Genomic DNA, 13,044 nt, shown 5'->3' with positions numbered 1-13,044 from the left:
AGAAAATCTACCTGTTTAAGACCTCTCTCTCATTTCTTTTATTTAGAACAGAAAAAAAAGAGACAAGATGGATCTGCAGGAAAAATTCTGCTATCCTCCATCCAAAATTTCACAGGTGACTGCATTGTGGTACAACAGATAGCAATTTTGATTTGTATTTATCAAACATATATTCACTGATCTACTAAACCATATTTTTAAAACAGCTAAAAGTTATAAAGAGGTCGTAGAATGGATGCTTTACACTCACCTGCAAAAAATATAACCTTACATAATATAATGTTTTTGTTGCACTGTTTGAACAATAATGATCTTTAAGAAACTCAGTGCAACCCTGGCCCCTCCTTTGCTGTCTGCCTGGAGGTGCTGCCAGGCCAGGCCTTTGTAGATCTCAATGCAGCTGTCTGCAGTGTTTCTGTTGTCTGCTGTGAGCAGCCCTGGCTCCATGGCAGGTGGCAGAGGCCTGTCCAGAGCCCAGACTGGTGGTGACAGGCAGCTAGGAGGCTGCAAGCCACTGCACCGAGGTCTGCAGAGCCCCTACCTGGTTTGGTGCTGGTTGGTGGGTACATGTACTCCTGGGCAGATGGCAGGGAAAAAGCTGGGGTTGTGCTGCCCTGGCCTCTTCCCTGCTGTGCCCCAAGGCACGTATGCAGCTGCCACTAGCCATGGAGCTGGGCTGGGGCTCCAGACCTCATGTAGCTGTGTGCAGTCTGTCCAGCACCTGCTGCAAGCAACCCAGGCTCTGCAGCCTGGAGGTGCACAGGAGGGAAGGGGCCAGAGCAGCGCAACCCTGGCCTCTCTTCCACTGTCTGCTCATATACCCAGTCAGCAACACGGATCAGGCCCCTTGCAGCTCCACTGTCATCTGCCCCCGGCACACTAAGTTGAGACATGGATTGAAGTTGGGGTGTTTTTGGCGCTCTGGCCAAAAACATTGCCACCCCTTGCTTTAACAGCGGTCTCCAACATTTTTTAAGTAGATCATCTTTGGCATTTAAAAGCAACCCAAGCTCTACTGTGTGCCGCTTCCACCCAACCACCCTCCCAAGCAGGTAAGTCTGTGGGGAAGAAAGGAGGGGAGGCATAGATCGAGGCAGAGGGAGAAAAAATTATTTGGGGGCACACTTTCCCAGCAGGCAAGACCCACCCAGCCAGGGCCCTACTCAACTTGCCCCCTGCTCCTGCCTCTGCGGCACTGTCCCTCACCACGGGGGCCTCAATCTAATCCCTGCCCCTTCCCTCCCCCACAGAGTGACCTGCCGGGCTGAGGCATGTGCATGCATGCACAGGCACTCGCCCCCCATTCCAGCCTCAGATCAACTCCAAGAGGCTCCAGGATCTACCACAAGAGGCTCCAAAATCTACCAGTGGATCAAGATCCAGTGGTTGGTGACCACTACTTTAACACTTAACCTAAGGTTCACCAGTAATTTGTGTACAAGTAGAAAATTACTAGCATGCATATTGAAGCGAAAGCCATTTTTAAAGCTATTTCTTTTTAAAGGCTCTGTTTTTTACACTTAAACAAAAAGAGCTGACAGAGATAATGAAAATCACTAAATAAGATAGCAGTGAATGAAATGTTTCCTACCACAGGGGACACAAGAAAAATGTTCCAGAGAAGCCATCTTCAATTAATGTTTCTCAAAGCTTTTTGAAAATTTTGCTCAATCTGTTTTACTGAGGGACAGTACAGGTAGAAACAAAGTAAGCACCCCAAAACATGAGTGGAATGTCTCAAGTTTAATAACCATAGAGTATAATTTCATAAAGAAATTATGGTTAGAATCTGGTCCAAAAAATGACATGTTTATATGGATCCCTACACATGTAGTGTCCTGTTGACTTTACATTAGTTCTGCATGGGTTAAGGGTCCAAACTACTGCATCTGTTTAAAAGCTGTGAGAAAACATGTTTGCAAAAATCTAGTTGGTCTAATGAAAGATATCACCTCTACCACAAGTCCTGATTCCTTTTGCCTCTATTGAGACCAATACAGCTTACAATCTGGATACCCGAGAAAACACTGTAACTTTTAAACGCAGCTGAAAGCTACTTATGTTCACCACAAATGACCATTTACAGTTTCACAGATTTCATAGACGTTAGGGCTGGGACCTCAGGAGATCATTGAGTCCAGCCCCCTGCCCAAGGGCCAGGAAGTCAGCTGGGGTCAAAGGATCCCAGCAAGATAAACATCCAAATGTCTCTTAAAGGAGTCCAGGGTAGGTGCTTGCACCACCCCTGGTGGCAGTCTGTTCCAGGCCTTGGGGGGCTTGGACAGTAAAGAAGTTCTTTCTTATGTCCAGTCTGAAACAGTCTTGGAGGAGTTTGTGACCATTTGACCTTGTCATCCCTTGGGGCGCTCTGGTGAACAGGTGTTCCCCCAGATCCTGATGTACACCCCATATATACTTATAGGCATCCACTGGGTCCCCCCTGAGCCTGCACTTTTCCAGGCGGAGTTCCATAGCTCTCAGCCAGTCATCGTAAGGCCTGTTCTCCTGCCCTCTGATCATGCGTGTGACTCTCCTCTAGACTCTGCTGAAGCATTTTAAGTTCAGTGTTTTAGATTCAGATTGAACTGCAAAAAAATTTTGAATGGAACAAAGAAATAAATGTTGGGGTTTTGCTTTGTGGGGGCTTTCAGCCAGCTGGTGCCAAGATGTTGTTTTGCCAAACCATTGTGGAAGTTAAGCGGTTTGCGAGCTTTGAGTAAGCTCCCTTCACTACAGTGCACTTCACATTAATTGCTATGGGGAAGAAAGCAGCATATGATCCAGTAACAGATTTTGCATTTTTTAAAAAGACTTTTATTACAAAGATTGCTAGAAACAAAAATAAGTGGAAACACTGTTATCACTGACCCTAAGGAGTGTGTGTGACTGAATGGGAAGGAGGTAAAGAGGGGAGGACTGGGTGTGAAAGAAAATTCCACATAATTCAGATGCAGTTATCTGCCACAGCCAAAAGTTTGGTTCCAGTTCTCATACAATTCCAGATCCTTTGAGGACACGCTGGGTCGCACAGTTTTGAAAGCACTATCAAAATCATGAAACACAATCGGCCGTACTTGTTCAGGCGTGATGGTTGCAATGTCCATAGACTGAAGACTGCGGATTGGACCTAGAGAGGCTTCTCGACAGAGCTGAGTCATGTCTGCTCCAGAAAACCCATCAGACTTTTTAACTATGAGCTCAATTTCCTCTTCACTTAGACTGCAGTGCTCCTTTGACATTAGGCAAGTTACAATCTGCTTCCTAGCTGAAGCTTCTGGAAGAGGGATGTAGAGTCTCTTTACTAGTCTTCTACGGGCAGCCTCGTCAATTTCCTGGGGACGATTTGTCGCTCCCACCACTAGAATGCGGTCTTCAGAGGAAGTTGCAGCGCCATCTAATTGAACTAAAAATTCAGTTTTTATTCTTCTAGAAGATTCATGCTCCCCATCTCCACGCTGGGACAAAAGAGAATCAATTTCATCAATGAAAATCACAGCTGGTTGCTGACATCGTGCCACAGTAAAGAGGGCACGAACCATCTTTTCTCCCTCACCCACCCACTTGGAGGTCAGGGAAGAGGCACTGATGCTGAAAAACGTAGCTCCAGACTGACATGCAATGCACTTGCCTATAAGAGTCTTGCCTGTCCCAGGGGGTCCAAAGAGCAGTATTCCTTTAGGAGGACCCCGTAACCCTGTAAAGATGTCTGGTCTCAGCATAGGCCATACCACTATCTCCTTTATGGTGGCTTTTGCAAATTCCACTCCAGCAATGTCATCCCAGTTTACTGGAGGCCCGTGATCCATGATCTCATTCATGATAAGTTCAATCATTTTTGGTTCTATGTTCTTTAAATGTTCATCCATGAGGAATGAGGGCTCTACTGGTCCACTCCCATAAGGTCTGCCCTGTGCCCCTCCGTCTTCACTCCCATCTTGTTTCGGTACTGGAGGAACAAACTTTCCAAATGGACCCCGAGGCCTTCTAGCACCCAAAGATTTTTTTAAACCACCATAAGATGAGACTAGTGTACGGTGGGGCTTGCTTTGATATTTCTTTTGCTGATCTTCCCATAGCTGTTCTTTTGCTGTTTTAAAACCTGCTATATTTCTCTCTTCATTTTTGTTTCCACTCCCATGAAAGTTCTTGGCTTCTGTATTACTGGTGGGTTTGCATGGAGCAAGGCTGGAAGGCATACTGCTGCTTGCATCACTGGAGCTATAAAATGCTTTCCTTTTCCCTAGTTTTCCAAATTCAGCAGGAAGGGAAGACTGATTCAAAAAAGATGAGTTCTGTCCACCCCCAAAGTGACCTTGGGCTTTCAACAAACTACTGCTTGCTGCTTCCTTATTTCCAAATAGTGGAGTTGTGCGGAAACCTGTATCCAACTGATGATTTAAACAGGCAGAGGAAGTTGAAGGCATATCTGTAGTACTGGTCGCAGATGGCATACTGCTTGGAAGACATTTCAAAGATGGGGGGCACTCAAGAATATCTGCTCCCTGGCTTATAAATTTTGAAGAGCTAGCACAGAGGTCAGTCTCTCTAGCTTTGCTGCATACGGTGAGTTTAGGAAGACCTGGAGTACCAGAGGCACTGACCTCTTTATCAACTACTACAATGGCATCTGCTGGTGCCATCAGAGAGCTTTGGAACTTTTTGCCAGCCTGCATCATCTTCTGCACACTCTTCAATTCAAACACATTACTTGTTGTCAGGGCAGATTGCCACTTGTCACTGTTGTTCTGCTGACTTCTTGCCAAAGTCAAAATGTTCTCAGCATAGTTATTCAAGCCAGTTTCTCCGTTGTCAGAGTCAATAATTGCAGCGTATTTCTCTGCATATTTTTTGAACAGGTTGGCAGCACAGACCTGGGAAATCTCAGAGTTTGTCCATGCATACTGAATGCGTAGAATCTGGGCTCGGTATCCATCTGCCTTCTGTCCTGGTGTACAGGTGCCAGAGGTGATAGCAAAGTAATTCTTCTGCCACTCACTCAGGTGGACAGCACTAGGGTCAGGTATTTCCATGATCTATGTTGAAATTAACAAAAAAGATTTAGTCTTGGAACAAAAAGAAGAAAAATCAGTTTAATCAGTTATATAACTACATTTTTGCTACTTCCTCCTCCTAAGTTAAATAACTGCAATTAAATTTAAAAGGATAATGGAAATAATACTGTATTTCACTTAGGTAGGCTGCACTCAATTTCATTTCTCCAAAATACCATATTTATGGCAGAAAAAACCATAGGATTTTGGTTCCTCCTAAAAAGAAAGCCTGTTACTTTATAACAGCCTGCCTTGGGATGGGGGTTGAGATTAAAAGAGAACAGATGGCCCAGCAGGTGAATTAGGCAAAGCAAGTCAGCACTGGTCAACTCGCCTGTACCAAAGAGAAGGCTACACAGCTCAGCTGAAGATAGACTACAGGCAGCTGTCAAAACAAGGAAATCTTTTACAATTGCACTGGCAGGAATGTAAAAAATATACATTTGCGAAAGGAGATTTGGATGCATAGGGCTCAATTTAGTACATTTTTTTAAATGAAGAAAAAATGCTGTTCATTGGCAAATCCCAGAGTTAAAGTTTCAAATGGTTTCAGACTTTCAGTAATCTTCCAAAAATTCACTTTTACAAGGATTGAAAAAAGGCTCATGCTTGAAATTAGCTTAAATCACGTTAACTATTTTTCCCCACTGACTGAAATCCTTTACAGAGGAGCAACAAACACAGCTGAAATAGCAAGGAGAAATTTTGACCTAAGAGGTGGTTTTCTTAATGCTGTGTTTATTTATTAATGATGTCCAAGTTTTCTTTTTCTTTCCAGCGTTCCTAAAATTTGTGAGCAGGTCAAATGCCAGCAAAATCTTAAATGTAAGATTTCAAGAAGAGGTATGTAGGCGGACAGTATGTGTGCATGCCAGCAGGTGTGTGGGCATGTGTGGGATTTGGTGAATTCACAATGAACCCAAAACAACTGAAAGACTGCTAAGCACAAGCAATTGTGTCTTTTCAGTTTTGCCTACAGACTAAGTTTACTTCAACACACGAGTTTCCAATTCACCAGGCACAAAGTCTCTGGACTTAAGGAGCAATTGCCCCTTCAAAAGATGAAGGTATTTGAAACAAGGATTGTGGAACTGATTTCCATTATGTTTCTGTTTACTGCTATTTGGCTTGGTCTGTTCCCCATCTCCTGAGTCAATTACCATTTGTGTCCATGTATCTAGATGTGTGCATGTGGGGAGGATGCAAGAGTAGGGATTTTTGCTAACTCAGCTCCTAGAGCTGGCAACGGTCTCAATGGGCACATCTACATGAGAAGCCGACTGAGCAGTTATTGCGCGGCCACTTAGTACTTACATACACAAGTACTAAATGAATGCGCAGTAACCAGAGATAATGCAGAGTAGCATCGGCAAGCAGCTTTTAGATGACGCTGACTGCACAGTAGCTTATTATTACTGTGCGGTAGCGTTGCATCATGCTGTGCGCCACATGACACTATTGCGCAGTAGTAACTTGCTACCGCGTGGTCTGTGTCTCACATAGACGTGGCCATTAAGGGTGTAATGGAAAGGCGAGAGAGGAAAAGGGGGCAGGGAATCAAAAAGTTATCACTGACCATCTGCTGTGCCTGGCAGAAGTTGCGCTGCCCATGGCATTAAACAACACGCAAGTGACCCAAAGCGCAAGCACCACGGCTCTAACTCACCCAGTGGATGAGGCGGCAGAGGCTGGCAGGTTATCAGGATTCATCAAGGCTGGGGCTGCCCTAAATGCCTGGCCTGGGAGATAGCGACTTGCCCTTCTTAAACTAACCCACTGGCCAGGCGCTATAGAGGGAAGGCCACGCGGGCCCACGGGCGGGAAGCGGCAGCGGTTTAACAGCAGAAGGGCGATGCCACCGCCGCGACGGCCCAGTAGCGACGGGAGAGGCTAACGGCAGCTGGGGGTGGAGGGCGGCTACAGGACTGACGCCGCGGCTTTCCACACAGGGAAGGGTCGGACTGCGGCTCTGGGCGGGCCGGGGCCAGGCAGGGGCGGGCTTGGGTGGTGCCCTGCCTCTCAGCATCGCGGGGGCTGGGGCTTGCAGGGCACCCTTCCCGGACTGGAGAGCGCGCCCCGCGCAGCCCAACGGCCCGTACCCGCGCCGCCGCGGAATGGCCCTGGGGCGGGGCCCGCGCCTACCGATTATGACGTACCCCGCCCTCAACGGCCGCGTTCCAAAGCGGTTCGGGATGTGTGGGGGAGGGGTGCAGCACCCACGCGAACTGGCTCCAGCGCCCGCGCCAGGCTCACGCTTCCCTCGCCAGCCCCGCCTCCGTAGCCAGCTAGCCAACCAGATGCCAGCAGCTCCGCGAGGCACCGCTCATCCCCCACACGTGACGCCAGGAACACTTCTCTCCACCTTCCGTCGGCGAGGTTACGTGCTCTCATTGGTGGCGCCGGCGGCGAATGGGAGCGGGGTCCGTGCCTGGGGGGGAGGGTGTTCTCCCGCTAGCATGGCTGCGCGCGGGAAGTTGCAAAGCGCGGAGCTTTGCGCCGGCGTCCGAGGCAGGCCGCCCGCCCGGGCTCCGCTGTCCTGGCCGTGGGGCGGGGACTCGGGTCTCAGTGTTGTAAAGCCCCAGCTGTGCGGCTGGGATGGAGTTAGATAAGCTGCCGCGTGCAAGGCGTTCTTGTTCTCCCTCGGGTCAAGCCTGGTGGTGTGTAAAAGCTTGGCCAGCTCCATCCCCGCCCCAGAACTGGGCCAATACTGGCACTGCTGCTGGACCATTACAGCTACAGCATCTTTCTTGTGCTATTAAACCCATGGTACGGCCATTTCCACGCTGCTGAAGTCCATTTTAACCCATTTGTGTTCTCTCTGCAGTGCCTGGAAAGGGCCTTTTTTGTATTTTTTCTTTTTAATAGGGCCAAGTCATCTTCCAGGCCAGGCATTTAGGGAGCCATGAACTTGATGAGTGTTGATAAACTGTTGCCTCAAATCAGGGTTCATGTCCACATAGACATGGACACCCTGGGGAATGCCCATGCCATGCATCCACTGGTGCATGACAGGTTACCCCAGGTGGGGTAGGAGAGGCTGGAGCCAACAATTCTACTGGTCCCAGCAGCCTTACCTGTGGTCCTGAGGCCTTGGGCAGCTGCAGCCACGGCGCTCCTGCAGCTGGCAGCCTGGCTGGCAGTTGGAGCAAGACTTTGGGCGGCACACTGCCTCCATGTGCACCACCCTGCTTTTTTAAGGCATAGGCCTTGTTTAAACCGTAGTTAACACAATTTAGTTTGTGGATTACTTCTTGTTCCATAGTTTCCCATGCTGTTTTTTAAAATATTGCTTTCTGAGAACAGCCACTCTCAGGTCAGAAATGCCTGTGTCTCCTGTACCTTTAATTAGCTGAGCTAACTGTAGTGGGGCTCTAGACTACAGGCAGTCCTTGACTTACAACGTTTCGAGTTACAATGTTTCTAAATTGACACCCTGTTTCAACTTTATGAGGTCAGTTTCGACTTGCAATGCTTGATCCGACACAACACCACACCAGTGAACAAGTTTGCTGTGTCACTCATTTCCCTGGAGAACGTCTGTCCAAACTTCCTTGGACACTTTCTTTAAGAAAGCAGACGAGACTCCAGAAGAACCTGCAGCCAAGACTCTGAGCAGACTCCAGCCAAGAACCCTTCAAAAAGTCCAGCAAAGTCACCTCAAAGAAATTCTTCCAAATCAATATGTTTGCTATTTACAATATAAATACATTAATGTAGCTATATTACTCATCTATAATTGATTGAGTACAAAATTCTGGGGTATCTGTAGTGAAAATAGGGTATCGGGCCTTGATTCAGGAACCAATCTCCCATTTATAACATTGTTTCTTATGAGAAATTTGGTTCCAAGTTGCAACGTTTTGACTTAAGACGCAGTTTTCAGGAACCAATTGTGTCATAAGTCTGAGGACTGCCTGTACCCTAGTTTCTGAGTGGGCTGTAGAAGCCCAACAAAGACCCTTGATGTTGATATGGACAGCAAACTCTCTTCTTCCTGTGGCCTGCACTGGCTGGATTAAAGTAAGCACAGATAGGCTTGTATAATGCTGCATTCACATATTTGCTTGCAAAGCAGATATGTCTTTAGTCACCAGTTTGTTACTGCAGTGCATAGCATTGCATTCCCTATGGGTGAAAATACAGTGATTGGAACATTTAGGGTATTAGTTGAATTTATCATGCTATGATTACTACCTATAGCAGATCAGTTCATAGTGGGCCCAATTTTGCCATCTGTGATTTCACTACTATCAAATTTTCCCACTGTAGTTGGGAAAACATAAATTTTCTCATTATGGCTATACTTCTGGCCATAATTTGGGTCTCTTGGTGATACCAGCCTGTAGAATTTTTAGAGAGGGTTTGGGAAGGATCAACCCATGACCTTACACATTTCAAAATGGACATTGCTCTATACCCAATGGTGAAGACATATAACAATGAGCCTGTTTATTGACAGCCCCCCAATCACCACCAGCACTCCAGATTGTCTGAGGAAAGAGAGAGGCTGCTAGAAGAACAATAATCCACTAATCAAGGAGGTGTACAGACAGATTTCCCGGTGGTGAACATAAGTGCCTATACAGAAACAGCTGTTTCTGCTTAGGCCAGTGAAAAAAATTGACCCTTAAAATGTATGAGAAATGAATAAATAAGGGGAAATTGTGACTAATAATAAAGATAAACAACATAAATGGCTTCATTTGCATTTAATTCCATCAATAAGTCTCATATGTTTGGCTGATAAACTTTGGACAGATTTCAAGTACAAGGAACCTGATATTCACAGAAAGCACAATTAAAAAGACACAAAACTTTTTCCAGTCACAGTCATGCTGATTCCAGGTAGAGTAGTTAAGATACTAGCTGTCACCTATACTATTCTAGTGAGATTTGCTCCCTTCCTGAGGTTCAGTTTTTCAGTGCTTTTTTTCACTTGCCTGTTTCAACTCCTGCCTCTTAAGAATTTGAAGTGCAAGTGGGGTTTAAATAGTTTAGAACACAATTTTAGTTAACAACAAGAAATAAAAAAGAACCACGTGGGTAAAATTCACAGAATATGGTATTCTTGCAGTTTACCACTAAGAAAAGAGCTGAATCCTAGATAGAATGACAAGAGAAGAGTTCAAATGTAATAATGTAATACAGCTACAATTTTCCCAGAGCCTGATGAATGGACTTTGATCCCAAAAGCTTGCAAAAAAGGACAATTTTCTTGCCATTTTCCAGTTGGTCTAATAAAAGGTATAATTTTGGAACCAAGTGTTCTAGTTTTTTATGTCTTTTTGTCTCAGACCAACACGGCTACCAAGTACACCCTTGAAACAGAAGATGCCAGATTTCAGCTGATTTTGGATTTTAAACTTCATTGCAGAACAACAAGAAAGTTTTTTGCCTCCTTGCCTGCCATCTGACACCTCCAGGGAAGGAATTCTACCTCATCAATACATCAAAGAGCTACTCAACACAGCTCACAAAGACAATCTCATGGACTCAGAGGGACAGACTTCCATCTTCAGCTCCTTCTGTGCAAAAATGAAGTTTATTTCCTACCTATGGGGACTTTTTACCATCTTGTACCATCTATACTTTTCCCAGAGCCTGACAAAGGAACTTTGATCCCGAAAGCTTGCAATAAGAACAATTTTCTTGCCATTTTCCAGTTAGTCTAATAAAAGGTATCATTTTGGAACCAAGAGTTCTAGTTTTTTGTATATAATTTAATACTAAGCACTCATTAGCAATAATTAGATAAATACCTTTTAAAAATATACCACAGTCAATAGCAAAATATATTTATAATCTCCCATTACAATGACAATGTAAATATTGGACCAGCTAAGGAAACATCTGCAGGGTTATTCAAACTTGCCTATTTAAAATCTATATTTCCCTCATCTATCGGCTACATTAAATCTTTTGGGATTTGGATATTCTGCTTAAGTGCTCTTTAATAGGCTTCATAATTATAATTAACATTAAACAACATGAATCAGCACAGATTGTGTCAGCTTTTGACAAAAGGCACAATAGAGCTAGGTTCACACATTAACTATTCATAAAATACTGCATTTATCATCAGAAGCCAGTTTACTAATAGATGCATTATATAGCTGCAGGAAAGTACCATCAGTTATGGTTTTGCTTCTAATCAGTTACTTTTTACAAATGATGCTTTTGTTCTTGAATTGATTATATGGCCCAGATTTTTTCAATGAAATAATGTCAACAATTCAGGACAACAATTACCAGCCTGGGAGAAAAACGTTACAAGAGACCATGAAAAAGGTCTTCAGAGTCTCTCTGAACCATCTCAAGCTGTTAGAAATCAGTAAATAGGAAATACAGATTTTTGCTAGATAAGGTTGATAGGACCATTTACCTTTTGTTTAAATGCAAGCTACTAAAGCAAAATCAGTTTTACCATTTAAAAAATATGTTTGGACCAGACCTGCATGGGAAACCAAAAAAAAAAATAAAAAGGTGAAAATTTGTTAAGTTTTCCTCTAAGGTTAAATGGATAATATTCTCAGGCTTAGTGCAGTGTGCAATTTTTAGCTATTATTATTAGCCAGGTACTAATTTCAATTAAAGTTGTTTATAAACCAGAATAACTCGATTTGATTTTCATGGACTAATCCTGGATTTACCCTATTGTCATTACGATGTGACCTCTTTTGTCCCAAACACAGCTGTTTATCTATTACAAATAAAATGTTGGCCTATCTGGTGGGAAAGCAATAATTTTCCTCTGGTTACTGGGTATTATTTTATAATAAAAATAAAATATTAAAATATAAAATAAAAATTATAAAAATAAACATATTTCAGCATTAGGCCTACTCCTTGTGAATGCAAGTGATAAAATGGCTACCTGGGTCATGAGAACAGGTTAATTTATTTATTTTTAATGCAATCCTAAGGGAAAGAGAACAGCAGCTTAAATGTCCAGCTTGATTTAATCTACTGACTCTCTGGACAGTCATGTATATTATGGTCTTACAGATAGTCTTAAAATTTCACATAAACTGCACTTAAGTCAATGAAGTTATCAAAATTTACCATGGTTTGGCAGAGGGCAGGATTTTGTACAGTGGCTCAGTTATTTGCCTGAACTCTGCCTAGCTTTTAGACTGATTTCATGGGAAATCTTTATTATATTTTGAGCTATAGGATCCCTTCCCCACCTCTAGTTGTTCCTTGGTTTCACCTAATGAAGGGTCTGTCTAAACATGCAAAATTACCATGGCAACAAACAGTATTGTAATAAGGTAGTTTCCTGGCTATGTTATATAATAAAATAGTTTAACTTTGCCTGTTTACACGGGACCAGACAATGATACAACCAGGTTATTTAACTTGAAGTCATGATTTTTACTGGAGCATCATACTCTGATAACAATTATCACACACTTTGGTTCCATCTATAAACAACCGAAACCAAACCATAGTAAAATGCATGATTTGTTCAGGAGACTGTTACAATACAATTTGCTGACGATTCAGCTGATGTATCTGGGCCACATAATAGCAATTACTACATTTTTCTCCTTCACAATTCCACCTCTTCACTGCTTTTTCCCTCCTGCCACTAAAAGAACCCAACCCCCTGCAAACAAAACCCAAATTTAAAAAAAACTTGGCAGCTTGAAGACAGTGTATTTATTAGCTGCCTATGCCGTATTCAGCACTGCCACTACTGGTGTTGCTTTGGCTCCCAAGCTTTCAGAAGTCCAGTTGCTAGTTTCGTGATAAGCTGCCAGGCAAGCTGGACATGGTTAGATTCCACTGTGCGGGAACAAATGGCAAAACGCAGCACAAACTTTTCTCTCAGTTGGCATGGAACCAGATGAATCTTCTTGGTATCATTTATGTTCTTAAGAAGTTCCTCATTGAGTTCATTGGAGCCCTGAAATAATTAGAAACCAATACTTGTGACATTACACTTCACATGCTTGTTGGCACATCTAAGTTGCACAATCCAGCATCCAAT

General features: G+C 43.9%; 1 protein-coding gene across 4 annotated transcripts in view; it reads right to left on the bottom strand.

Moving 5' to 3' along the window:
* Positions 1-2,791: 2,791 nt before the first annotated feature.
* Positions 2,792-13,044, bottom strand: part of DDC (dopa decarboxylase) — a 90,199-nt gene continuing 79,946 nt past the window's right edge. The window contains exons 14-15 of one of the 4 annotated variants that reach the window (XM_019540994.1): positions 3,629-5,033; positions 2,792-3,448 (exon numbers count right to left, since the gene is read on the bottom strand). In XM_019540994.1, the coding sequence (XP_019396539.1) occupies positions 2,955-3,448; positions 3,629-5,033 (1,899 nt within the window). In that variant the 3' untranslated portion in view covers positions 2,792-2,954. Of the gene's footprint in view, positions 5,034-7,207; positions 7,374-11,003; positions 12,961-13,044 lie in introns of those variants that run through there. The other 3 variants (XM_019541002.1, XM_019540986.1, XM_019541009.1) reach the window with 3 other exon arrangements.

Source organism: Crocodylus porosus, unplaced genomic scaffold, assembly GCF_001723895.1.
Source record: "Crocodylus porosus isolate Cpor-Errol unplaced genomic scaffold, CroPor_comp1, whole genome shotgun sequence".
In the NCBI taxonomy this organism is placed as follows: Eukaryota; Metazoa; Chordata; order Crocodylia; family Crocodylidae; genus Crocodylus; species Crocodylus porosus.
The sequence above is the reverse complement of the archived record's forward strand: the minus strand, read 5'-3'. Positions and strand labels throughout refer to the sequence as shown.